Raw genomic sequence first — 25,195 nt, 5'->3', positions numbered from 1 at the left:
CCTCTATTCAACATTGGTGAGGCCTCATCTGGAGTACTGTGTCCAGTTTTGGGCCCCACACTACAAGAAGGATGTGGAAAAATTGGAAAGAGTCCAGCGGAGGGCAACAAAAATGATTAGGGGTCTGGAACACATGAGTTATGAGGAGAGGCTGAGGGAACTGGGATTGTTTAGTCTGCGGAAGAGAAGAATGAGGGGGGATCTGATAGCTGCTTTCAACTACCTGAAAGGGGGATCCAAAGAGGATGGATCTAGACTGTTCTCAGTGGTAGCTGATGACAGAACAAGGAGTAATGGTCTCAAGTTGCAGTGGGGGAGGTTTAGGTTGGATATTAGGAAAAAAATTTTCACTAGGAGGGTGGTGAAACACTGGAATGTGTTACCTAGGGAGGAGGTGGAATCTCCTTCCTTAGATATTTTTAAGGTCAGGCTTGACAAAGCCCTGGCTGGGATGATTTAATTGGGGATTGGTCCTGCTTTGAGCAGGGAGTTGGACTAGATGACCACCTGAGGTCCCTTCCAACCCTGATATTCTATGATTCTATGAATTATTTATTAATTAAATGGGTAGAATAGATAAATAAAACATGATCCAAGGGCAGGAAGCTGAAGCTAGACAAATTCAGACTGGGAACGGGAATTTTTAACAGTGAAGGTAATTGACCATTGGAACAATTTACTAAGGGTAGTTGTTGAATTCTCCATCACTGGCAATTTTTAAATCAAGACTGGATGTTTTTTTCTTTTTTCTAAAAGATGTGCTCTAGGAATTATTTTATGGGAAGTTCTATGGCTTGTTACACAGGAGGTCAGACTAACTGATCACAATAGTCCCTTCTGGGCTGAGAATATATGAACTTTGTGCAGGGACAGGAGCTGTGTTGTTGTGAAATGAGCTCTGATCCCATCTGAAGTCCCATGACTCAGGAAAAAATCATGAGTTGGCAATTTGTGGTCTGAATTGTTCAGTTCCAGTTTCTTGGAGTAGGAATAAGGGAGAGTCCCATGCACTGAGCACTTTTTTCATTTCTCAATAATGAGGCATGACTATGGATCAGATAGAGAGCACTATTCCAAAATAGTCCAATGTAGCGGTCATTTTCAATATTCTTATAAAGACATGTTTATGAACAGAGAATTTACAGCAGAGAAACATACAGACAATAAAAGACATTAAATAGTAAACTGTGTAGCCTAGGGAAATGGGCGCATAATTGGGAGTCAGGAGGTTGTGATTAATCTTGACTCTTCCTCCCTTGAACAAATGGCTTCATAGAATCACGGAAGTGTAGGACTGGAAGTGACCTCAATAAGTCATCGTCCCTTGAACCCAAGGCAAGACTATGTAATGACTAGACCTTCCCTGATAAGTGTTTGTCTAACAAATTCTTAACCTCCAATGACAGAGATTCCACAGCATCCCTAGGCAACGTGTTCCCGTGTTTAACCACCCCGACGGAAGTTTTTCCTAATGTTCAATGTAAATCTCTCTTGCTGCAATTTAAGCCCATTGCTTCTTGTCCTATCCTCAGTGATTAACAAGAACAATTTTTCACCCTTCTCTTTGTAACAACCTTTTACATACTTGAAAACTGTTATCACATCCCACCTCAGTCTTTTCTTCTGCAGTCTAAACAAACCCAGTATTTTCAATCTTTCCTTGCAGGTCATGTTTTCTAGACCATTACTTATTTTTGTTGCTCTTCTCTGGATGTTTTCCAATTTGTCCACATTTTTCCTTCATCTTTGTCTATTCCAACGTTTGGGGAGAAAGAGGATACTTACCCCATGTGCTTCACATGGCCATTGGGAGAACTAGATAAGTTGCTTTGAGTGAAGCACTACTCTGTGAATTTGAAGTATTTATAATTTTCTTTTATTACAGTCTGGCTTTGAGAAATGGTTGGAAACTGCAACAAAACTTTGTTACAGAAAAAAAATTGATATAATTTACGTGAGGCTGGCCATCCTCCAAGTGGATCTGTGCTTTCTGAATCTCTCTCTTGTCATTCAGGATGAATTTCTCTCAGTACTTGACTGAATTGTAAGGCTTCAAGCCTTTTATAAATTCTGAGGTCCTTACTCAGGAAAATCCTCATCTGAGATCAGTGGACCTTGTGATCTGGTACTTAAAGAACATACCTGCAATGTTTATTTTTATTTGATGCATCTTCCTGACTCACCCATTTAGTTCGGAATTTTCCTGTATTGCACCAACCAAATTTCCCCACACTTCACCTATCCTGATCATACTGATTACTGGACAATCTCTTTGAATTTAGAGATATGGTGAAAGACACGCCCTTAATTTAAATTAACTCTATGCATCTAGGCGCAAGCAAATGAGTGGGGTTCTCTGTTTATCTTTTGCCTTGATTCTTAGATTTTCTTCCTCTTCTTCCAGTCCAAGTTTGCCATGGATTCACCATGAAGTTCAAGCAACTTCTTTCAAATGCAAGTCACGACGACTTGACTGTTTTTACAATTAACCACCACAGTTGTTCTAGGGAACCTGGCTTCTACAACCATCATGAGTGAAAGGCCCAATTTTCAAGAGTGATCTTAAAGGTAGAGGGGAGGAAACAGCATTACAGATACAAAACTAAGAAGGAATGTTATAGGGGTGTAGAAGCAGTAATTCTTCTACAGGCATAGGATGGGGTGTTACGCTTATAAGAAGCACATGGGATCTTTTTCAGGGAAGAAGGCAATACACTGCATTTATTGAGATTACAGCAGTTAGCATATACTTTTCTCTCTCTCCCTCTCTATCTCCCTCCCTCCAGCCAGTTGATGATTATAGTTACCAGTCCAGAGTCTGGATCAATCTAGTAGTCAGCCAGATTGGTCGCAGAGGGGAGCTGGGCTCTGTCAGTTGCGATCTGATGCTTCTGGAGTTGTGGCAAGATGAACCTAAAGTCCCATGGCCAAGCACCCTGTTTTTCTCTGTCGAAATCCATGGATTTTGCTGTGTCAGTTTTTAACTGGTTTTAATTGGTGTTATCTTTTGATGTTAGCATTCCAAAACACCTCCAAGAGGGTCATCCTGTCCTGGTTTCAATTTAATCAGTTGTCTTGTCTTTAGGGGTGTCAGCCTCTACCTCAGGGTTGTCATCTGCCCTTCCTTCATTATGGATGTGTGTTGATGGTTCTGTCTAATGTCCTTAAGTTTCTTCACTCTTCCTCTCTTGACCATCTGACTTTAACAATGGCCTTCACACCTTATCTTTTCCTGATGCATGCATTCCTCATTCACACAAACAATCTTTTACAGAGACCTTCAAAGGTATACAGCAGTGTTTATGTTGAGCAAGAAAGGCATTGTAAATTAAACCTTACTAAATCTTGTAATCAAAACAGTTCACATTGTGGCCCGGACCTTCAACATTCCTCTATTCTCATTAACATAGACACAATACAAGATCCTGTCTCTTACTTACTAAACCTTAAAACAAAGAAATGTATATTTAACTATAGTGCCTAATTTATAATACATATAGGAAACCATAGTAGATGTTATAACTTATCCTAAAACAAAAGGGTGACCATAATCTGTCATGAGGATTGTTCTGGTCTGTCCCTGCCTTAACATCAGTACAGACACTGGCAGTCACTGGCAGTCAGTCAGATGCATTTCTACCAATCCTCCAGAGAGTCGTTCCTTTCTGCTATTCAAAATGGGTGGCTGGCAGGATGAAATACATTACTACATTATTAAACCTGAAATACAAATATAAAACCCCACTCCTACAGGGATATACATAGGTAGGAGGCTACAAGGATCTACCCTGAATGAAGGTATGAGCAAAACCCTCATCCCGCTTGGAGCAGCAAAGCTGAATTGCCAAATGGAATAGCCTTTTGGAATGGAAAGCAGCCCATTTACAATTTTTTCAAAAGCCTGAGTGAAGGAGGGAAAAAGAACCGTGGTATTTTGCATAACACATAGATTGAGATTGTTATGCTGTTGTGTAAATAAATCAGAATCCAATCAAACCAGATTCTTCCTTTTTTTTGGCAAAATATCAGGATGATGGGCCAGTCCCTCAGAAGGGTATAACGTTTGGGTAGGTCAGTTCAGATCAGTGGCACAATATTGATTTACACCAGCTGAAGATCTGGTGTTCAATTATATCAGCCAATTCTTTTGGTTGGAGTAAGTTTGTTGTGATTTAGCAGGGGCATACATGAAGGACGAAGTGCTGCTCCCCTTACTGCAATCTCTCATTGACTTCAGTAAGAGTTTTGCAAGCAGGGGCATTTTTGAGAGGTCATTAAAGCCACAGATCTTTGCATAGCTAGTTATAATCTGGTTTCTGATCCTTGTTCCATAATGTTCTGAGGTCCATTGCAGAAGTTCCGTGTTTCCCTTTTGCATTTGATTGAGACAATTGTGTAAATGCTTCTGATCAGGAAAATCCCAGCTATGACTGCAAAATAACTGCCATAAATGAGGAACTGGAAAAAAAGGAATGCAGAAGAACTGGTAAAAAAACACATACTGTATTGGAGAAATACCCACATCTTTCTGAACTATTAAGTATATAGATTCTACCAATTCGTTCACCCATGTCATAGCTAAATTTCTGCAAGCACAAACTTCATTTGGATGGCTTGCCAGATACCAGTGGATGCTTGGTATGCAGAGGTGTCATACTGGCTCCTACACCAACCCCCTGCTCCTCCTGGCAGGCATCATAAAGGTGTGGTGAGGGAAAGAGGCATGACCAAATATTTCCTTAGGCTCTGGCAATGTCCAGCTACTGGAATGGCTCCTTGGGGGTATGGACAGCCAAGGGCGAGCAGCCTTCAGAGAGTCACTAGTTTATGCTGGAGACTAGACTAGTATCAATATGGTCCAGGATTGGGAGAACACAGGATCTGTTTGTTTGCATGATATCAGTGATATTCTATCCTGTTATAGTATAAGGATTATTGGAAATGATACAGTTCTACCTTGTTCATACAAACCTCAGTTGCTGAAACTGTTAATTGAAACAAATATTATACACATCAAACATTTATAAATTACACTGATAACTCTGATTATCCATAAGTGATTGATTGCTTCTTCATTCCCCCATGATATGCAGACAATCAAAGGTGTACTGTAGATGTATCTTCATTTCAGGATCTCAAGATGTACAGAGTCTTAGAGCACTTATTACCTTGAATGTACAGTAGATCAAAATTTAATACATCAGGAAGCAATTTTTTTTTGCCTTTCACAGTGAATGGGGAGGGAGGAGTGCTTTTAATACTGTGAAAAATGTAAAGCTCTGAGAACTTATTAAAAGCAACAGAAATGACTCTAAAGTAATACATCATAAGCCTGCTTTTGTGCCTCTATATTGTTGAAGTTTTCATTCAATGGCTGTGAAAAGAAACTCTCAAGGGGTCTTTTAGCATTTTGGACAATATTTTGTTCCATAATGCCCTGTTTGAGTCCTCCATCCGTTTATTATATTACTTCCTCTATCAGTTTTGTCAGGCAATAATGTAGCTTCACTGCTAAAACCACCTGGCAGGTAAATAGTATTATCGAGCTACTGTGCAGAAGTAACCCTGAGAGGAAGATCAGGAGGGGGTGCTCCATGCTCTGGGAAAGCAAAAGGGGGTGGTGGTGGTGGAATCTGCAGCGTGCTTGTCATCGTTCCAGGAACTCTGCCTGCTTGTGCTAACCAACCAAGAGACCTCAAGGCCATCTAATAAAAATATATCTAAACTCAGAAGTCACACCCCTGCTGAATGGTATCTGAACTCCTTTTTGGTATTCTTGGAGCCCAGAGGGCCAGCAAAAGTGATGTGGAATTGCTGTGTCTGAGATGTCATTGAGGGAACTCTCTACATTCACCTGGGAACATGGTAAAGATTGGAACTAACAGAGCAGATGTTTTTGTTTTCTTTTCCATATTCAAAAGCGAGCTCTCCATGGACTTTCTTGTGTTACTGAAGCATCTGATGACTTTAGGTAACAATATGGGGAGCACTTGTTTGCTTAAGCCTTTTCCATTATGTTTGTCAATGTGTATCGTGTCTATAGTTGGTATCATGAAAGCATTAGTCTGACAGATGTGCAAGTTCCAGAGTAGCATTTCTTACCTTGTTAAACCTGCTGCCTCTAGGGTCAAATGCTCAATTTGTGTAAATTGTCAGAGCTTCAGTGACTTCAATGGTGCCCTGGCAATTTACACCAGCTGAGGATTAAGTCTATTAACGAGATATAAAACCAAGTTTCTGGCCACTTGGGGTCATTAAAGATCCCATGGCATTCTTTGTAAGAGGCTGGGTACCAACTCAAATAGCTTTATACTCTATATACCTAAGTATTCTGTGCTGTTGGATGTATTCCTACTCTGTGTGGTGTGGCTGTGAGCTTCAATTATCATACAGGTTCCCCCATCAGAGATTCAAAGTGTCTTGCCCCCTTTGTCAACCACTCAAAGTGTGCATGTTAGCCAGTTCTACCCTTTCTTTACTTTCCCACTTTGGTACTCTGATTCTGTCACTCTTCTCACCACCACCTTCTCCTGCCAAGTTACTGAAGGCTCCTTTCTACGTCTCTTCAGTCAACTCGAAAGTATGGTGATGATTTCAAAGAGGGGAAAAATAATTTACCAAGGTTTTGGCTAGATCCTGCTGCCCTTGTACTCAAAGGCAAAATTTCAGTTGACATTAGTAGAAGTAGGACGGGTTAATGAGCGCAGTGAACACCCCTATGTAATAAGTAGGTAATACTACTCCAGTTTACAAATGGGGAAACTCGAGGCAGAAAGGTAGAGTTATCTGATTTAAGCTACAGAGCAGGTCTGCGGCAGAGATGGAATTAGAATGCAGGAGCCTCTTGTGCTTAGTTTTGTGCTTGGTCCAGGCTACCTCTTATGCTGTTGAACTGCCATGACACCTTGTGGCTAGAGATTATGTTGATTTCTCAGCAGGGTGGGTGCTAGGTTAGTTGTATTAACTGAGAGGAAGTTGGCAGCAGCCCAACAGTATTGCCTCCTCAGTCATGAATTGGTCTGGGGTCAGGTAATACTGCAAAAAAAAAAAAAAAAAATCAAAGGGTCAGTTTAATGGGATCCTAGAGTGTGGATCTGGGCTACTAAGGGTGGAGGGAAGGGACCATGACTAACCTATGAGTTTTATGTAAAAACACAGTGGCAAACTTTCAAAGCTGGTGACCAAGTTACATCTTCAGTGCTGTCCACACAAGGGAAAGGACAAAAGAAGAGTGGATTATGATTGCTTAAACTGGAAATTGCGATGTCAAAGGATTCCTTTTACAGGTTTAAGATGCATGTGACACTAACTGAATTAACTAAACAGTAAATGTGAAGTGAATACTATTTACCTGGGTGACTATCTTCAATCCCAGACCTCTTGAATCAACTACGACTACAGTTATAATAGTCTGAATCACCAGTGCGACAAAGTTGTTGAATCCAAACATTAAAGCGTAGCGTTCCATGCTTAGATTGACAGCAATCTGAAACCTAAAATTAAATGGTTGGTTAGTTAAACTGCAGGGAATATGAATGTATTCCCTTTCCTTTTCCTTGGGAAAGAGCGACGATTCACATACAGAATGGTATGTCTAGGCTAGGATAAAAGGTGTCATTTTACAATGTGTTACTAACATATTTTAACACCCTAGTGTAGACAAGGCAAGGTGTATTTGAACATGTTGACTATCATTCTCTGTCCTTACATGCCCCCTCCTCCCATATTACCATAGTCTCTGAGGAGAGGTTTCACCTTCTGTCCTCTAGAATCAGGGTATCGCCTATAATCCCCATTTTGTAGATGGAGACCTGAGGCACAGAGGAAATAAGTGATTTGCTCAGAGTTACACAGGAAGGCTATGAGAGAGCAGGGAATTAAACCTGGGTCTCCCAGGTCCTAGGCTATCACCAAACTTCTGGATTATCCTTCCATTCTTGGCTCAGATGAGCCCTATGGGATCTAATAGAACCTCTTAAGAACAGAGTTTCTCTTGCCAGTTGGTTTGTAAGGTCTGTGGTTTGAGAGTGGCATTGATTACTTCTTATCTTTGCTGAATTCCTGTAAGTTTTTTCTCTCCCTTCAACTTTTTTCTTTGCATTTATTTTAAACTTTTCTTTGTAAAATTGTATCTTTTGGGTCTTCTACTCAGAAAGTTTGCTTGTAATTCTAGCAATACATTGTATCGTATGTCGATTATTTTTTTTATTGGACATAGGATATTTATTAGGTTCCTGATAGGTTTATTAGGTTTATTGTGGGCTTCCATTTTTTTGGTAGAGCTGGTTGAACTTCATGGCAAACCATCTGTCAGATTTCCCCCATTTTCCTGTTTGTGAACTGTCCATGTACCTGTCAGGATATTTTTTGTTTGTAGCCGTGTTGGTCCCAGATATGAGAGAGAGAAGGTTGGTCCAATAATGTCTGTTGTTAGACCAACCTCTGTTGGAGAATTTGTTCATTGTTTGCTATTGCTGAACCCATAATATTTAAGACTGTTGCCTTCTGTAAGTCTCTACAGCATATAGCAAATTGGGGAGCAGGTTTTGGCACTACCTCAGTGTATGTTTAGTAATATTTGGGCCTATGGGTTTTTTGGAAACTGTTATGGTGAGTACTCAATTTACAGCACTGAGAATGTGGGCTGTGAGATTGGTCAGTTAAGTCACACGATGGGTGAGCTAACATTCATAAAACCAGGAGCAACGCCTGAAGAAATCATTGGGATGTTGAATTTCTCAGAGGGGAGCATTGTGTGGTCTAGGAAATCTTCGGACATTTGTTTCCTGTCTATTTTGTGCAAAGAATGAGCATTAGGTTTGGCCATATTCATAGACTCCAGATTTAAAAACAGCTGGATTCCTTCTTGACTGCGGAAGAGAAAGAAATAGGCTGGATTTATTTGCTGTTCAGCAGATTTTACATTTGTTTTTTTCCTGTCACATACACTAGCTTACCTAAGACAGGGCTTAAATCCTCAGTCTTTCCAGGTACCCCCCATGCAATCTCCCCCTCCTCCCCCAACATGCTATGAAAACTCCAGGGGGGTTGAAAATGTTTACCAAAGCTCTGCTCCAGGCAGCTCTGGCTGAATTTAAGCCCTGACCTAATCCATCTAGCTGGATTAATAATCAACGATGGCTCGGAAAGCACTTTCAGTACAAATTGACTTTTGTGTGCGCATGGATGCACGAATTCATGCATCAACAGCTGTATTTGCATGAAAAAAATCCTCTCCAAATATTTGTATGAACAAAATTCTATTGTGCCATATTCACAAAAAAGCAATCTAAACAGAAGGCTGGATTGAATAGTGAGTTAGATGTGTCAAACGTGTGTGTGTGTGTGTGAGAGAGAGAGATGGGTGTAAAATGGTTTTCCTATCCTGTGAGAAGTTTTGAGATTTTGAAAAAATTTCGTGTCCTAAATTGAGATGAAAAGTTAATGTTGAAAAATTTCACAAATTGATAATCTGGAGGGAAGAAAAAAACCTCAGATTAGGTCAATTGATACATTATGTTTTGATGATTTTGAAATGTTTCAATTGATTAAATATTTTGTTTTTTAGTATAAAATAACTAAAATGTCAAAATAAAAGTTGTTTTGAACCACAGAATGAACCATTTAATTTTGGAAATGCTGACATGAACATTTCAACAACTTTGAAACTTTTTTCAACATTTCTTTTAGTTGGGAGATTGTTAATGGGAAAGGGCCTGTTTCGATCAGTTTCAGTTTTGATGAATTGGGATCTTCTGATGAAAAATCTTTAATTTGAAAGCTCCTCACTAGCTCGAGTGTGTGTTGTGTAGACAGATGCGTGCTTCGTATCTGCCATATGGGAATGTAGGAATACTGCTCTTCGCACATTCTTTATTTAATTCTGTTCATTTTGTACATTTTACTTGATTGTAGAAAAATGGGGTGCCAGGGTTCTTGTAAATGTGTTAGGTTTAACTCCTCTAATGGCTTTCAAGTAATCAGGAAAGAATTGAGATCCATTAATGGGCTTTTCCTTGAGAAGATGTCTATATAGCTGCTATGTAACAGAAGCAAAATTCATTTGAATTCAATGACACTCTCTCTCTCTCTCTCTCTCCCCCTTTCTTAAAAACAAAGGTTTGAGGGTTTATTGTTATCAGTCTGTTCTTTTTAAAAGCACCAATTAACCTAACAGCAAGCTGTAAATATACCTAAGTGTAGCTGTAGGTTAATTTAGTAGCTCTTAACCCCATCTGTGACATAGCTATATCATATCTCAAATGTACTTAAAGCAATAAATATCCACCGGATATCCCTAACCAGCTGAAATAGAGAGGGCATAATATAACTAATTGCTGAATTCCTTGAAACATTCCCAGTTATGTAGAAACATTATGGCTTATTCTTTCTGCATTCTGTGGTCACTTGTGGGTGACATCTTTCAAACACCATTGACGTTCCACCCAGCTGAAGGCAGTGTTGTACTTGTAACTATGCGAGGAAAAATGGATATGTTTGTACGGGTTGGCTGCTGTCCTTGTTTTCTTGTCTTAGTCCACCATACTATTCTAACAACCCCTTAAAATGAAAATTGGGGAATATATTGATTTAATTCAAGGAGCTAATGAGCTGTAATCAATCTAATGCTAACTTCATTATTTTTAAACTGAAGGAATGTCTAATGTGACTTTTTTATTGTTTAAGAAGTCTGTGCATAAACTATTCAGCCTGATGATGGTTTGTACTTACGTTGCTATTGTTATGAGGAGCATGTAACATGACTTGAAAACTAGATAGCTAGCATAGCATACCCAGATGTTGGTAGTAAAATGCATGAGAAATAGAGAACCAGCATTCAGTGCAGAGAAGATTCCCAGTGCTAGCTCTCCTGAAAGATCCCAGTTAATTTTCACGTATCCTACTGCCAGGGAGGTTACTGAACCTAGAGAGAAGATATAAGAATGTTGCGTTTTATATCTGCCACACTATAAAATAAATAGTAACTGTCATAAATATAAAGGAAAGGGTAACCACCTTTCCGTATACAGTGCTATAAAATCCCTCCTGGCCAGAGGCAAAACCCTTTCACCGGTAAAGGGTTAAGAAGCTAAGGTAACCTCACTGGCACCTGACCCAAAGTGATCAATGAGGGGACAAAGGGGGAGACAAAGGGTTTGTCTGTCTGTGTGATGCTTTTGCCAGGAACAGATCAGGAATGCAGCCTTACAACTCCTGTTAAGTTAGTAAGTAATCTAGCTAGAAATGAGTTAGATTTCCTTTTGTTTAATGGCTGGTAAAATAAGCTGTGCTGGATGGAATGTATATTCCTGTTTTTGTGTCTTTTTGTAACTTAAGGTTTTGCCTAGAGGGATTCTCTGCATTTTGAATCTGATTACCCTGTGAGGTATTTACCATCCTGTTTTTACAGAGGTGATTCTTTTACCTTTTCTTTAATTAAAATTCTTCTTTTGAGAACCTGATTGATTTTTCATTGTTCTTAAGATCCAAGGGTTTGGGTCTTTGTTCACCTGTACCAAGTGGTGAGGATTCTTATCAAGCCTTCATCAGGAAAGGGAGTGTAGGGCTTGGGGGGATATTTTGGGGGAAGACGTCTCCAAATTGTCTCTTTCCCTGTTCTGTGTTTAAAACGCTTGGTGGTGGCAGCATACGGTTCAAAGACAAGGCAAAGTTTGTACCTTGGGGAAGTTTTTAACCTAAGCTGGTAAGAATAAGTTTAGGGGGTCTTTCATGCTGGTCCCCACATCCGTACCCTAGAGTTCAGAGTGGGGAAGGAACCTTGACATGGTGGCAGAGCAGTGGGATCATTTTGAACCAGAAGCACAGCAAGATTTTAAAGGGTTTTGTAAAAGGTGATTGCAGCTGTAGATTCTGTGTCTCTGCCTGGGGGACAGAGCAGCAGGCATAACAAAAGGATTTTTCTGTAGGCTGAGAACAGCTATCAGAGGAAAAAAAGTATCCGGTTACAGCACAGCAAAATTTTACAAGCCAGTGTGGTTTTTTTTCCTTTCTAACTCTCAGGTGTACAGTTAGTTAAAAACAAAAATGGCAGGATGACAGACTGCACTGTTCAACAGAAGCTGGAATTAGCCAGATTTGAGGCTGAGGAAAAACAAAAGGAACATGAAAGATGGGTAGAACTCAGACATACAGAGATGGATGCACAAGCAGCCAAAGAAAAAGAAAGAGAGGCTGCCCACAGGAGAGAAACGGAGGCAAAGGAAAAAGAAAAGGAGGAGAAGGAAAAAAAGAGGAAGCATGCACTGGAGATGGAGAAGGCAAAGGCTCAGCAGAATATACCGAATAACCCTAACAATCCTTCCCCAACAATCCACAAATGGGAGCGACTATGTCCACAGTATGATGAATCCAGTAATATTGCTGAATATTTTCTCACCTTGAGAGACTGTGCACACTCCATCAAATTCCTGAAGCTCACAAGATGACCACATTGGTCACAAAATTGACTGGAAGAGCTCTGGACATATTCAATAAGAAGCCTATTGAGGAGGCTTCTGACTATAATAAATTCAAGGATTTGGTTTTAAAACAATTTCAAGTTACACCTGAAACTTAGAGTAAAATTTAGAGCCCTTGAGAGAAGACCTGGACTAAGTAATGTGGCTTATGTAAACCAGATGACAGATGGTTTAATAAATGGCTCAATGGATGGGCTGTAACTAACTTTGGAGGAATGCGGGATTTGATGATAAAGGAGCAATTCCTGAATATATCCAAGGAGGATATAAAACAATGTTTATGGGATAAGAAAATGGACTCAGCAGAAAGTCTTGCTGCTTATGCTGATCAATACGAGCAGTCCCAGACCGCCAGAGAGGCAGGGCAAGCCGGAACAAAATGGGTGGAGGGAGGAGAGAGGAACAACTCTAGTCGCAGTTGGAGTGGATAGCAGAAGGGACACCCTCAGACCACACCCTACTACCGGGGGCAGCCCAAGTCCCCAACCCCAAGGAACACTCCAGACCCCTTATCGTCCCGCCAGACTGTTCTCCAGCAACCCACCTAGCCCCAGTGACCCGTCAGCTGGGCAATGTTTTAAATGTAACGAGCTGGGGCATGTAAAGGCCAGCTGCCCCAAGAACCCCAACAGATGACAGTTCATTGCACCAGAATCACACCAGAGGTCCTCAAGCCCTGATACCTCCCAGATACCTTCAGAGTGGAGGGAAACTGTGAGTGTGGGTGGGAAGAAGGTCATCGCGTGGAGGGACACTGGAGCACAAGTGTCAGCTATCCCTATTCCTTTGTGGATCCCAATTTAATCGACCCAGAGGTCCAAGTGATGATTCAACCCTTCAAGTCAAACTCTTTTGACTTGCCTACAGCCAAGTTGGTCCAGTACAAGGGCTGGTCAGGAACGTGGACTTTTACAGTTTATGATGATTATCCCATCCCCATGCTGTTGCGGGAAGACTTGGCTAATCATGTGAAGCTAGCCAAGAGGGTGGGAATGGTCACCCGCGGCCCGGCTAAGCAAGCTGTCACACCTAGCTCTATTCCGGAAACTTCTATCAGGACCCAGTCAGAGGTGATGGAACTGGACCCCATGCCAACATCTGCAAGAGCACTAGTGGATCCAGTCACAGAGACCCAGACAGAGCCAGTCTCAGAACCAGAACCGGCAGAACAACCAGCACCAGAACCATTGCCAGCACTGAATCCAGTACTTGCAACCCCAACATCAGAGGGCCCCACCGAACCTGCACCGGCAGCAGTCTATAACCCTACACAAGAGGCTCAGCTGGAGCCTGAACGCCAACATAGTGCACCAGCGGAGAATGGTTCACAGTCAACGGAAACAGCCCCATTAACTGCATCGCTTCCAGAGGGACCAAGCCTAGGTCTACAATCCAATGAGGAACTGATGTCTCCAGCGCCAAGGGAACAGTTCCAGACGGAACTGGAAGCAGATGAAAGCCTCCAGAGAGCTTGGACGGTGGCACAGAGCATCCCACCGCCTATCTAATCGATCCAGGTCTGTTGTAGAAAGAGGAAAAAAGGAGCAAAATGATTGTCTGCAGTTGCTTTCACGGAGGGAAGGAGGAAGGGGAGACTGATGACATGTACCCAAAACCACCCGCGACAATGTTTTTGCCCCATCAGGCATTGGGAGCTTAACCCAGAATTCCAATGGGCAGCAGAGACTGCAGGAACTGTGGGATAGCTTCCCACAGTGCACCGCTCCATGAGTCGATGCAAGCCAGGGGAGTGAGAACGTACTCTGCCGACTTAATTTGCTTAGTGGGGACATACACAATTGACTGTATAAAATTGATTTCTAAAAATTGACCTCTATAAAATTGACCTAATTTCGTAGTATAGACATACCCTTAGGGTTTCCTGGGGAGCTTACTAATTCCACTGAGCTTTGATCATGTCCTTTTAAAATCTACCAAACTCCTTTGTGGCTTTAGAAGCTTAGTCAGAATCCTGAAGCAAATCCTTTGACTGACTGAATTTACCAAGCCCACAGACCTTTTGTGAAACTTGCTAGGCCAGCCAGACCTTTCATTGGTCTTGAAAAATCTGTAGTGTGCCAACAGAGAACAGTGTTCTCTCATTCCTAATCAGGCAAAGTATCACAATTGCTTACATACCATCATTTCTGGAAAATGATGGGCCAAAGACCCTAGTGCTCAATGTGTGAACTTGCTGGGCTCTTGGAGATGTGACATGATACAGAATGGTTATGAGAATTTATCTGAGGAAACACCTTGGGAGTGATTCACTGTTGCCTTGCAGCCATTTACCCCAGTGCAAAGTGAGTGTAAAACACTGCTGGATTGGGATGGTAGCATTCTGCATTCGTTTTGCACTGGGATAAATAACTATTCCAGCTGCAGGGTAGCAATGGACCCAGGTCCCTAATTCCTTTTTAAAACTCCGGTATCTCAAGATAGCGAAAACAACGAGGAGACCTTGTGACACCTTAGAGACTAACAAATGTATTTGGGCATAAGCTTTCATGGGCTATAATCCACTTCATCAGGATAGTGAGTGTAGAGTTCGCTTAAAATTTTTGGTGAAAAAATTCTCTTCTAGCCCCACATTATACATGCCAATTAGGATTTAGAAATTTCTTATTAGGGCTTAGAGTTTTTTTTTAAAGTTCCTGTTTATAAAGGAAGGGTGACCATTGGCTCTATCTTGCAGCCTTTATTCATATGAGTAGCGAGGCAACAGGGTTATGTGTGAGAGAAGGCTTAACTAGCGATGGACCGCTAATGAAATCCTAGGTGTGCACTTTAACTCTGGGATGCTACTACCTCACCCTATATTACTTCCAAACCCCATGCTTCAGTCTGAAATTTGACTGTGAATGTATTAAACGTCTGAAAACTAAGTTTGATATTAACTGATCTTCCTATCATTTGATAGCTAATTCTAATAAGTACACTGGCCTGGATCTCATCAAGAGAAGTAACGTACACAACAATACGTTCAAAATGTGCACCATACTCTATTGAAGGACTTCTTTAACTTTTCACAGTGAGATCCATGTCGTCTTAGGGAGTGTCTCACAGAATCGTCCCTTCCCATTCATGAATGAATAATATTCCAGTGCCAAACATAGCAAGGCCCATGTGGAAAAATAACAGGGCAGCAATGCATTTTGAGCTCCTTAGAATGAATTTAGCAGCTGGACACAAGGTCCATGTGATCAGTGCGCTCTCCACAGACCACCAAGTATTGCACAAAACTCTATCGAGCTAAAGACTACACTTTGAGAGTCAGCCCCCTTGAGAAATACATGGCATGGTGTCATAAATATAAAGGGAAGGGTAACCACCTTTCTGTATACAGTGCTATAAAATCCCTGCTGGCCAGAGGCAAAATCCTTTCACCTGTAAAGGATTAAGAAGCTAAGGTAGTCCCGCTGGCACCTAACCAAAATGACCAATGAAGGGACAAGATACTTTCAAATCTGGAGGGGGGGGGAAAAGGCTTTTGTCTGTCTGTGTGATGCCTTTTGCAGGAACAGATCAAGGATGCAAGCCCTCCAACTCCTGTAAAGTTAGTAAGTAATCTAGCTAAAAAATGAGTTAGGTTTTCTTTGTTTTGGCTTGTAAATTCGCTGTGCTGGAGGAAATGTGTATCCTGTTTTTGTGTCTTTTTGTAACTTAAGGTTTTGCCTAGAGGGATTCTCTATGTTTTGCATCTGACTGCCTGTAAGATTATCTTCCATTCTGATCTTACAGAGTTGTTCTTATTTTTTTGTTGTTGTTCTAATAAAGTTCTGATTTTTAAGAATCTAATTGGGTTTTTTGGGTCTTAAAAATCCAAGGCTGGTTTGTACTCATCTTGTTTGTTCTCAAGCCTCCCCAGGAAAGGGGGTGTAAGGGCTTAGGGGAATATTTTGGGGAAATAGGAATTCCAAGTGGTCCTTTCCCTGTTCTTTGTCTAAATCACTTGGTGGTGGCAGCATACTGTTCAAGGACAAGGCAAAGCTTGTGCCTTGAAAAAGTTTTTAACCTAAGCTGGTAAAAATAAGCTTAGGGGGTCTTTCATGCGGGTCCCCACATCTGTACCCCAAAGTTCAAAGTGGGGAGGGAACCCTGACACATGGTGTTAAATTTGAGGCTTCTCGTTCTTCACATGAACTACTATAATTTGAATGTACAACCTGCTTACCCCTACTGTGGAATGCTTAATAGGCATGAAATGGACTTAAACCACATCATAGGAGCACACATGATTTAAAACGTATATCTGGTATAGTTTGTATTTTAGAATTTACTAGAGGAAATACTTTAATACTATAAAAAGAACAGGAGTGCTTGTGGTACCTTAGAGACAAACAAATTTATTAGAGCATAAGCTACAGCCCACTTCATCGGGTGCATAGAATGAAACACATAGTAAGAAGATATATATATATATATATATATATACACACACACATACAGAGAAGGTAGAAATTAATTAGCGTCTTACAATTTGTATGGCAACTTCCACCTTCTCTGTGTGTGTGTGTATATCTTCTTAGTATATGTTTCATTCTATGCATCTGATGAAGTGGGCTGTAGCCCACGAAAGCTTATGCTCTAATAAATTGGTTAGTCTCTCAGGTGCCACAAGCCCTCCTGTTCTTTTTGTGGATACAGACTAACACGGCTGCTACTCTGAAACTTTAATACTATGTTGTTTACTTACTCAGAAATGTTGCTGCTGCCTCAACAGCCCCATTATAAACATTGTTATTCTTAGCGGGTGCTCTGTAGTCCCATAACACCTGGACGTAATTCACAATCTGGTTATAGCCCGCAGTGGCTAAAGCCCACCAGAGGGACCAGTAAAGAAGCTTCTTTGTGGAATAGCATTCCTTTACATCCTTGCATAACTGCACAAGCATGTGACACTGATGCTTGTCAGACTGACATTCAGGCAAGGTCCTGGAAAGGACGGATGATTTCGCAGTGTCTTTGTCCTCTTGGCAACTTGGCTGCTCATTAATGCTGGTTGCTTTTGACTTTGTGTCTTGATCCGTTGCTCCTTGGGGAGTTTCAGGGATACGATTTTTGTGAAAAAACATACTATGTTTTGGCATTGGTAGAAAAAATGAGGCTAGGAGGGCCAAGGACAGAGAAGCCAAACTAATGACGTTTAGATAAAAATAGGATAGCTCTGCCAAAGACACTAAAAGTTGCCCAAGCACTGCCGCAACTGTGGTTGCAGCAAGTGTGATGCTTCTGCAATAACTAGTCACTTTCTGATAATGGTCAACACTGACAACGCTGTAAATGTAGGCGTAATAGGCAACTTCAGTGGCTGTTACCATCCCAAAAAAAACCTCCATCAGCTGCATGGCTAGCACTCCTTGGACAAACAAAAGCATCAGCCATGTAATAATGAAGCTAAGGCCTTGTAGAATAATGATGGGTTTATAGCGCATATAGTCCGTAATCAAGAAAACAGGAAACAGCAACGCCAGATAGGAGTATGTCCAAACTGGTAAAATCTGGTTTGTAACCTGTAAGGGAAAGGAAGGAATCCTGTGATTTTTGTGAATTAACTTGGAGAAAGCATCACACTCATTGCTGTTAATTCAGTGCATAAAATATAGCAATATAAGTATGCATGATGCACAGATCTTATACTGCCCTGTTCGCTGCTTAATAGGAAAATCTTTGTTTTATCTTTGTTCCCTTAACGTTTTAAAACATATGCTGTCTACGTGCCCCCCTGAATATTACCTTCTGTCAGGGAATTCTCAATTGGCCCTTTAGGGCAGAAATGAGGATTGAGCTCCTAATCTTTCACAGGGGAAATATCATGCATGTATCTTTCTGTAATAAATGTTGGAGAGTAAATGAGATTGTCTGATACTTTCTTTCTGAAGAATAAAGCATAGTCAGTATTTTGTTATTCCATATAATGAGAAAGCAGTGTATAGCCATACCTCATCAATGGTCAGGTTTTTATCTGGTCCTGTTAGATAAGGGGTGAGGAAAGGTTCTGATGGCCTCATCAGGGAGAAAAACCCATAAATGCAGAGGACCAGGGTAGGATAAATCCAGCTGCTGCTTCGTATTTTCTTCCAGCAAGCCATGGCCTGGCCAACTAAAATATGGTGAAGGAAATGGTGTGTTAAATAGAAGACAGGTGCTCTTCACTGGAACTGAAGGCTATTTTAAAATTCAGTTAATTATTTTTAGAAGGTCCAGAAGCTAAAGAAACTTTCTTGAACACTGAAAACGAGTGCCTCCTCCTATTAAAAATGTGTAAGTGAACATCTCTTGTTGAAATGCACACTGAAATTCCATTCAATTTGTTGTTGTTTTACAGGATTTTAAGGGCCTACAAAAGACTGCTTGTAAGAGTTTTAGCTATGGAATTCAGTTGCATTATTCTCTCAAGTGTTGAATGGCAACCAAATTGACCACAGAAAATTTTTCTCAGTCAGTTAATGCTTGAGGAATATTTTAACTTCCATTTCCTACTTGAGAGCAAAATGGGGCATAGTTTGTCTATTTATTAAACGTCTCCTCCCAACTTTTCCTACTTTCATGTTCAGATCTCCCAAAGTGCAGGGGAGGTCAGGCTACCAAGGGAGGGGAGAAGGATCATAGTAGTAAACTGTGGAAAGGACATTGGACCAGATCCTCTGTCAGTGTAAATTGGCAGGATTCCACAGAAGTCAGCTTTGGATCCTGTCCAACTATTTAAAATGTAAGTGACTACTGTTGTTGTTGTTGTTTGTTAGTTATCCCTAAATAGGGCATAGTGAAACTGAAAAAACAGATGTTTTTGCACTCTCATGTGTTGGGGTTTATGGAACAAATTAACACCCAGTTTAAATCCATTGGCCCCCAACTCAGGCATAATTCAGAGGAGATGTGTCAATGGAAGTAAATTCCCTAACTTAAATTCCCTTAGGAAGTCCGACTGTAGCTTACACCATCTTCAATATGACCTCTAAATTTGAGCTGGTAAATCTATTGGGAATCTAAGCTGGTACCGTTTTCAGTCACCTCAATGCATCTGTTACACCATTTTAGATCCCCATAGGTTTATTTCAGCTTTCACCCTCTTGCCAATGTATAACTTATACCTAGGGCTGATTGAAAATTTTCCATCAATTTTTTAGATGGAAAATATTTTTTTTTTCAACTAGGCAGATTTTTGTGTGGAATGTACGCTTCTGTCAAATTTCAGTTTTCACTGGAAAACCTGAAAGTCTCAACATTTTAAATTTAGGGATGAAAAGTCAAAATTTTCCATTGAAATTTCCACAACAAAAAAAATCCCATTATCTACATTTTTCTGTGCAGATACAATATTTTCTAAATTGCTCTACTTACATCTACTAAATCTAAGGGAGTCCAGATTGTTTAACTCACATACTAATGGGCCAGAAGAGTTACTGTAGGAAGAAAAGTGATTTACAGGGTGTGTATGTAAAATATATAAATTAAAGTAAGGGATTTAAAGGCAACTTTAATTTATACCTTCTTCCATCACACCTGATTAGGCTCCCTGACAGGGCAGTAAGTAGGGATTCTGATTTACATCACTTTTCAAAATCAGAGGCAATGCATAGTCCAGGGGTTCTCAAACATCATTGCACCGCAACCCCCTTCTGACAACAAAAATTACTATGTGACCCCAGGAAGGAGGACCAAAGCCTGAGCCCGTCCAAGCCCTGCTGCCCCAGGTGTGTGTGTGGGGGGGAAGCCCAAGCCCCACCACTCCAGGTACAGGGTGGTGATAAAGCCCAAGGGCTTCAGCCCCAAGCAGGGGGCCTGTAACGTGAGCCTCTCCACCCAGGGCTGAGGCTCTCATGCTTCGGTTTTGGCCCTGAGCGATGGGGCTCAGGCTTCAGCCCTGGCCCCAGCAAGTCTAATGCCAGCCCTGGCAACCCCATTAGAACAGGGTCGTGACCCACTTTGGAGTCCCAACCCACAGTTTGAGAACTGCTGGCATAGTCTATTGACTTCAGTGGATTTACACCGGGATTAATTTGGTCCTATGTGAATTTTGTAGGGTAGCCACTAGGGGGCAAGATAATCCCAGCATCTTCAACACTTGAGCAGATGAGAAAGTAGAGAGCAGAAGAGCACATGCCTGCACCACTGTACAAGAGAGCTGTATTGCTACTACTGAACTTCTGCTCCTGCTTCGGTCTATCCCTGTCATTGCAGCCACTATTCCTGCTTCCACTGCTGAGGTTGCAGCCGTGGCAGCAGCATGTTCTGACCCTGCCACGTCTTCTACCCTACCCATTTAGTCACAATAACCTTTCCTCTCTAGGGTGACCATATTTCCCAAAGAGAAAACATGAAACCCCCCAGCTGCCTGCCCCCCCCCCCCACCGTTCCCCCCAGCTGTTGTTGGAAACAACCCCGCGCCAGGCTGTTGCCTGGTAGCTGGAATACTGTGGGGGCGCCGCATGCTGGAATGCTGCTTCCCTCCGCCCCCCAGCCCTACCTTCCCCCTGGGGGGGGGGTTGGCATCTCTGTTTGTCCCCTTCACATTGCACCCCACTTTTTTCCCCAAAAGTAGGCATTTGTCCTGTTTGCTGTGGCGGACTTGATCAGTTGGCAAGAGCAAACGGGACAAATGCCTCCTTTGGGGGGCGGGGGAAGTCGGGACAGCTGGGACAGGGCTTAAAAAAGGGACTGTTCCAGCCAGAATGGGACGTATGGTCACCCTATTCCTCACCTTCTTTTCTCTTGAAGAGAAGCTATACCACTATTGCTGCTAAGATACAACATCATGGATAAGCCTGTAAATAAACAAATATACTTCACATGATACTGAGAGACTGCAAACAGTAACAGCAAAGAATGGATTTCAATGTGCACTTAACAGTATACCAGGAACGTTTTTAACAAAGCTCATGTTACCTGCGTGGTTAACCCAGGCTGCAATTGCTCCTCATTGGGTTTGCTTCTCAGAGTTAATCTGCCACTACGCTCCTTCAAGAGTTATGAAATACCCCGCACGGCGTGCCTGGCCAGCTATGTGGACCAACACAAGGGGTTGGGGACCCCTGCGTTCTCCCCATCCGCTTTGTGAGTTTTTCTTACACTGCTAGGAGTGCTAGCAATGAGCAGGGGCTTAAATGGGTGCTTTTTGTACGCCCCACTCTCATGTGGATCCATGGAGCAGCGGGGCACAATGTGACCCACAGTTAATATCCAAGTCAAGTGTCCAGGCATATTTGCTTGACAGCTAGTATCTCATCAAACACAGGTTTCAGAGTAGCAGCCGTGTTAGTCTGTATTCGCAAAAAGAAAAGGATGAAGTGAGCTGTAGCTCACGAAAGCTCATGCTCAAATAAATTGGTTAGTCTCTAAGGTGCCACAAGTCCTCCTTTTCTTTTCATCAAATCAAACACAGTAATCTTTGTTCTGAGCTACATAAACATCATCCTCTTCAGGTTTCAGCAAATCTTAGTCTAACCTTTTGTTTTATACTTTAGCAACCCCAGTGACTACACCCAGAGCCACTGTAGCACACACGCAGGCTAATTCCCAATGCAGGCACAGGTTTCTTACAACTGTGTCCCTGTTTTCTCTTCCCCGGAGTCTCTTTCTTCAAGTCTGCTACCCAAGAGTATAAGTGATTTTTTTTTGCACCTAACTTATATGATCCACAATCATTCTTAACAAGATTTTTCCTTTTTTAGTTGGGGGGGGGGTTACCAGTCTTCTTCACTTTTCTCTTTATTGCCACCCCTTCTTTTATGCTAATGCTTCTCTGCACTTCTTTTGGAAAGTTGCTAAACTCCCTTGATTGTCAAACAGCAACAACACCTCTTTGTTTTCCCATTTACCCATCCAGATTCTAATCTCAGTTCACTTTTTCCAGAGCTGCTTCTCTTTCCCCTCATTCCCTTATGTCCCTCATATTCTAATAGCACTGATTTCCCTCTCTTTCTTTTCTCCCTTTTTTCCTTTGCATTTATTGGATTGTAGGTTTCTTAAATTCAGATGCAATCAAACCTTGTCTGTTGTGGCTTGTTCTTGATTTCCTTTTGCCCCGCCTTGGTAGAGTTCCCTTTTTAATATTCCATGTTCTTTTGTTCCTCTTAGTTCAACCCTGTTCCCCTTTTATTCCAGCTACTGTACTCCTGTTTGTTTTTGGCCTCCTTCCTGTTGCACTTGTCTTTCAACTTGTTTTACCAGGCGCCTTCCTGAAAGTACGCCCAGTTGGCTTCATTGGAATTAATTCAAACATTTTAAAGGAATAGTAGTTTAATTCTGGAGTATTATTTATTTGCATTGCGGCTGGGCCAAAAGGCACCAGTCAGTCAAGACTGGGACACACTGTGCTAGTCTCTGTGTAAAACTGCAGGTTATAAATATGATTCCTTCCCTGAAGAACTTGCTATCTAATTGACAAAGTGTGTGTGGATTAACAAAGTGATGGAGGACAAGTGTAATGAGGTGACATGGGTCAGTTACTGAACAGTTTGATGTTCCAAATCATTCCAATGGTTTACAAAAGAAAATATCTGTTCCCAACTGCCCCACAGTGGTCACTGACTGGGCTAATTTCCTGAGGAGGTCACAACAGATGTGAGTCTGGAGGAGGGAGTTGAAGAAGGTTAGTGAATGGGAGAATAATTAAGTCAGCCCACAAAAATGTATGAAGTGTACATATAAGTACACTGTATAGTTTGAAGGTTCTGAGACCTCCCAGGTGACCTGATCTGCAACTGGGCTAGGTTAGCACAGGTCTGTTAGGTTCTCTAACTGCCAATTTACAGTTTGAAAACATTAGCCACTGCTGTTTTTGTGTCTGCAAAGTAGATGGACCCAGGAGATTCCGTTCTCAGTGCTCCAACCAGGGAGAAGGGGGAGCTGTGGAGAATAGCACTGTATTGCTAAACCAAGAAACCCTTTTTGTTTTTAGTAGAGGGGGAGCTGTATTCCCTTCCATACCACTTTTGGTTCACTATACCTCACACTCCCCAAGATTTTCCCATCCCCACTGATCAATGTCAGTCTGTCTAGACTGATGACATTTTTAAAAGTGGCCAGGTATCTGAGTGCTTAAATTGTTAGGTGCCCAACATGAGACAGGCTGGCCACCTGCAGTTCTCATATTGGTCAGGTGTGGGACTTGTGAATTTAGCTATACATATTTTTTTCGGAAGCTCTCCTCAGTTTTTCCATTTCTTAGCATTTGCAGAGAGGTTAAAACGAGAACTAAGGGATTTGTAGTTAAATGAAAGCCAAAGAGAATTCCAGTCAAATTCATCCATTGCTTCGTTCTCTGCAGTATCTAATATTTCCAAAAAGTAACTAATGCTGTTGCTGCACAGGTTTTTATCCCATCAATCAAATACTTAAGATTCTCCTCAAGGGTTAGAAGTAATTCACTGTCTTGAAAGAACTGGCATTTTTCACGTTCTAATTAACCCATAAGAAAGCATGCCAGGGTTGAGCCTGAAAACTCTCAACTGCGCCCTTGAATGTCCTCATTTTTTTGTAATGGAAGGTTTAGAGTAAAGATTGGTGGATACTGGAAGTATTTATAGCGTATTTTAAATTACAAAGGATATAAAATGACTGTATCAAGTCTGCTCAGCAGAGGCAGCCCCAGCATTGAAAAAGAATTATATATGCACTAGAGAAAGCAACTGAGAGACGGCTACCAGTTGGGTTGGGTGAGACGAGGGAAGCTTGTCTGGGAGGAGCTGCCACAGAATGAAAATTTCAAAGCAAATTGAATGTTACATTTCTAAGGGCAGAGAGTAGTTCAGGAATAAATTATTTCTTAAAACAAATACATTATTTCCATAAAAGGCACAGCTACTTGATCCTTGAGTTCTCAGATAATGGGTAGCCCTTCTGCAGGTGTAGAACATACAAGGTGCATACAGCAGTTGTTAACCACACTTAGTCTCTTTGCTCTCATAAATGCAGTAACTGCAGCCTTTAAGTAATTTTAATTGGTCACTCAAGGACTTTGCCCGCACAGGGGAATCCTTTGGTGACCTAGGGCATCCATAACAGTTCATGCATAACCCCCAATCCTACACACTGTTGTACAGAGGTGACTGGAGCATCCATACACCTCAGCAATTCCTAGTTGCCACAATGATTCCTCGGAAATGTAGGCAGCAAGACAAAGAGTAGTCCTGAGGTTGCTCCACTTTACACTGGTATCTGACCCAGCAGCCAGAAAGCTGTAAAACTGGGGTTGGTGAAGTGTAAAGGTGGATTAATGCCACCTTTACACATCTCCTTCCCCAGCTCCTGCCAGCTGTGTCAAGCATCTCAGATGGACACAACACAGGATCTGTACCTTCATTTGTATTGTGTTTGTGAAAGGTCTTCCCCCTTTTCTGAATAAAAAGTTATCTGCAGAAATGAGAACTCTAGACCTTATCCACCAATCTTTAAACCTTCAGTGGAAACAAATGACTATTGTCAGTATTGGGCTGTGTCTTTTTAAGAAAATACTTGATTAAAATGGTCATTTAAAAAAATTAAAAATTTGAAAGTGTAATTTCTTTTTATTACATTTGTGTAATAAAATAATTGTATTGGGAATTATTTAGATAACTTAGGAATTTCAGTACTCTAATTTTTCAACTACAGCATACTGAGCAGAAAATATTAAATTCTTGATTTTGTGGATAATAAATATTTTTACAAGTCTGGAGCAATGTTCTCTAATTTTTGACAGGCCGTGTGCACAAAAAATTTCGTCTGTGCAA

At 41.4% G+C, this 25,195-nt stretch overlaps 2 protein-coding genes across 10 annotated transcripts in view; one reads left to right on the top strand and one right to left on the bottom strand.

Moving 5' to 3' along the window:
* The window catches only part of LOC140917320 (C-C motif chemokine 20), a 67,863-nt gene that overhangs the window by 9,464 nt on the left and 33,204 nt on the right, over positions 1-25,195 (top strand). The window lies entirely within an intron of this gene.
* Positions 1,118-25,195, bottom strand: part of SLC19A3 (solute carrier family 19 member 3) — a 32,239-nt gene continuing 8,161 nt past the window's right edge. For 3 of the 6 annotated variants that reach the window (XM_073359855.2, XM_073359856.2, XM_073359852.2), the window contains exons 2-6: positions 18,422-18,582; positions 17,176-17,992; positions 10,732-10,924; positions 7,352-7,493; positions 1,118-4,458 (exon numbers count right to left, since the gene is read on the bottom strand). In XM_073359855.2, the coding sequence (XP_073215956.1) occupies positions 4,303-4,458; positions 7,352-7,493; positions 10,732-10,924; positions 17,176-17,992; positions 18,422-18,571 (1,458 nt within the window). In that variant the 5' untranslated portion in view covers positions 18,572-18,582 and the 3' untranslated portion in view covers positions 1,118-4,302. Of the gene's footprint in view, positions 4,459-7,351; positions 7,494-10,731; positions 10,925-17,175; positions 17,993-18,421; positions 18,583-21,368; positions 21,390-22,469; positions 22,597-25,195 lie in introns of those variants that run through there. The other 3 variants (XM_073359854.2, XM_073359857.2, XM_078854436.1) reach the window with 3 other exon arrangements.

Source organism: Lepidochelys kempii, chromosome 9 (assembly GCF_965140285.1).
Source record: "Lepidochelys kempii isolate rLepKem1 chromosome 9, rLepKem1.hap1, whole genome shotgun sequence".
In the NCBI taxonomy this organism is placed as follows: domain Eukaryota; kingdom Metazoa; phylum Chordata; order Testudines; family Cheloniidae; genus Lepidochelys; species Lepidochelys kempii.
The sequence above is the reverse complement of the archived record's forward strand: the minus strand, read 5'-3'. Positions and strand labels throughout refer to the sequence as shown.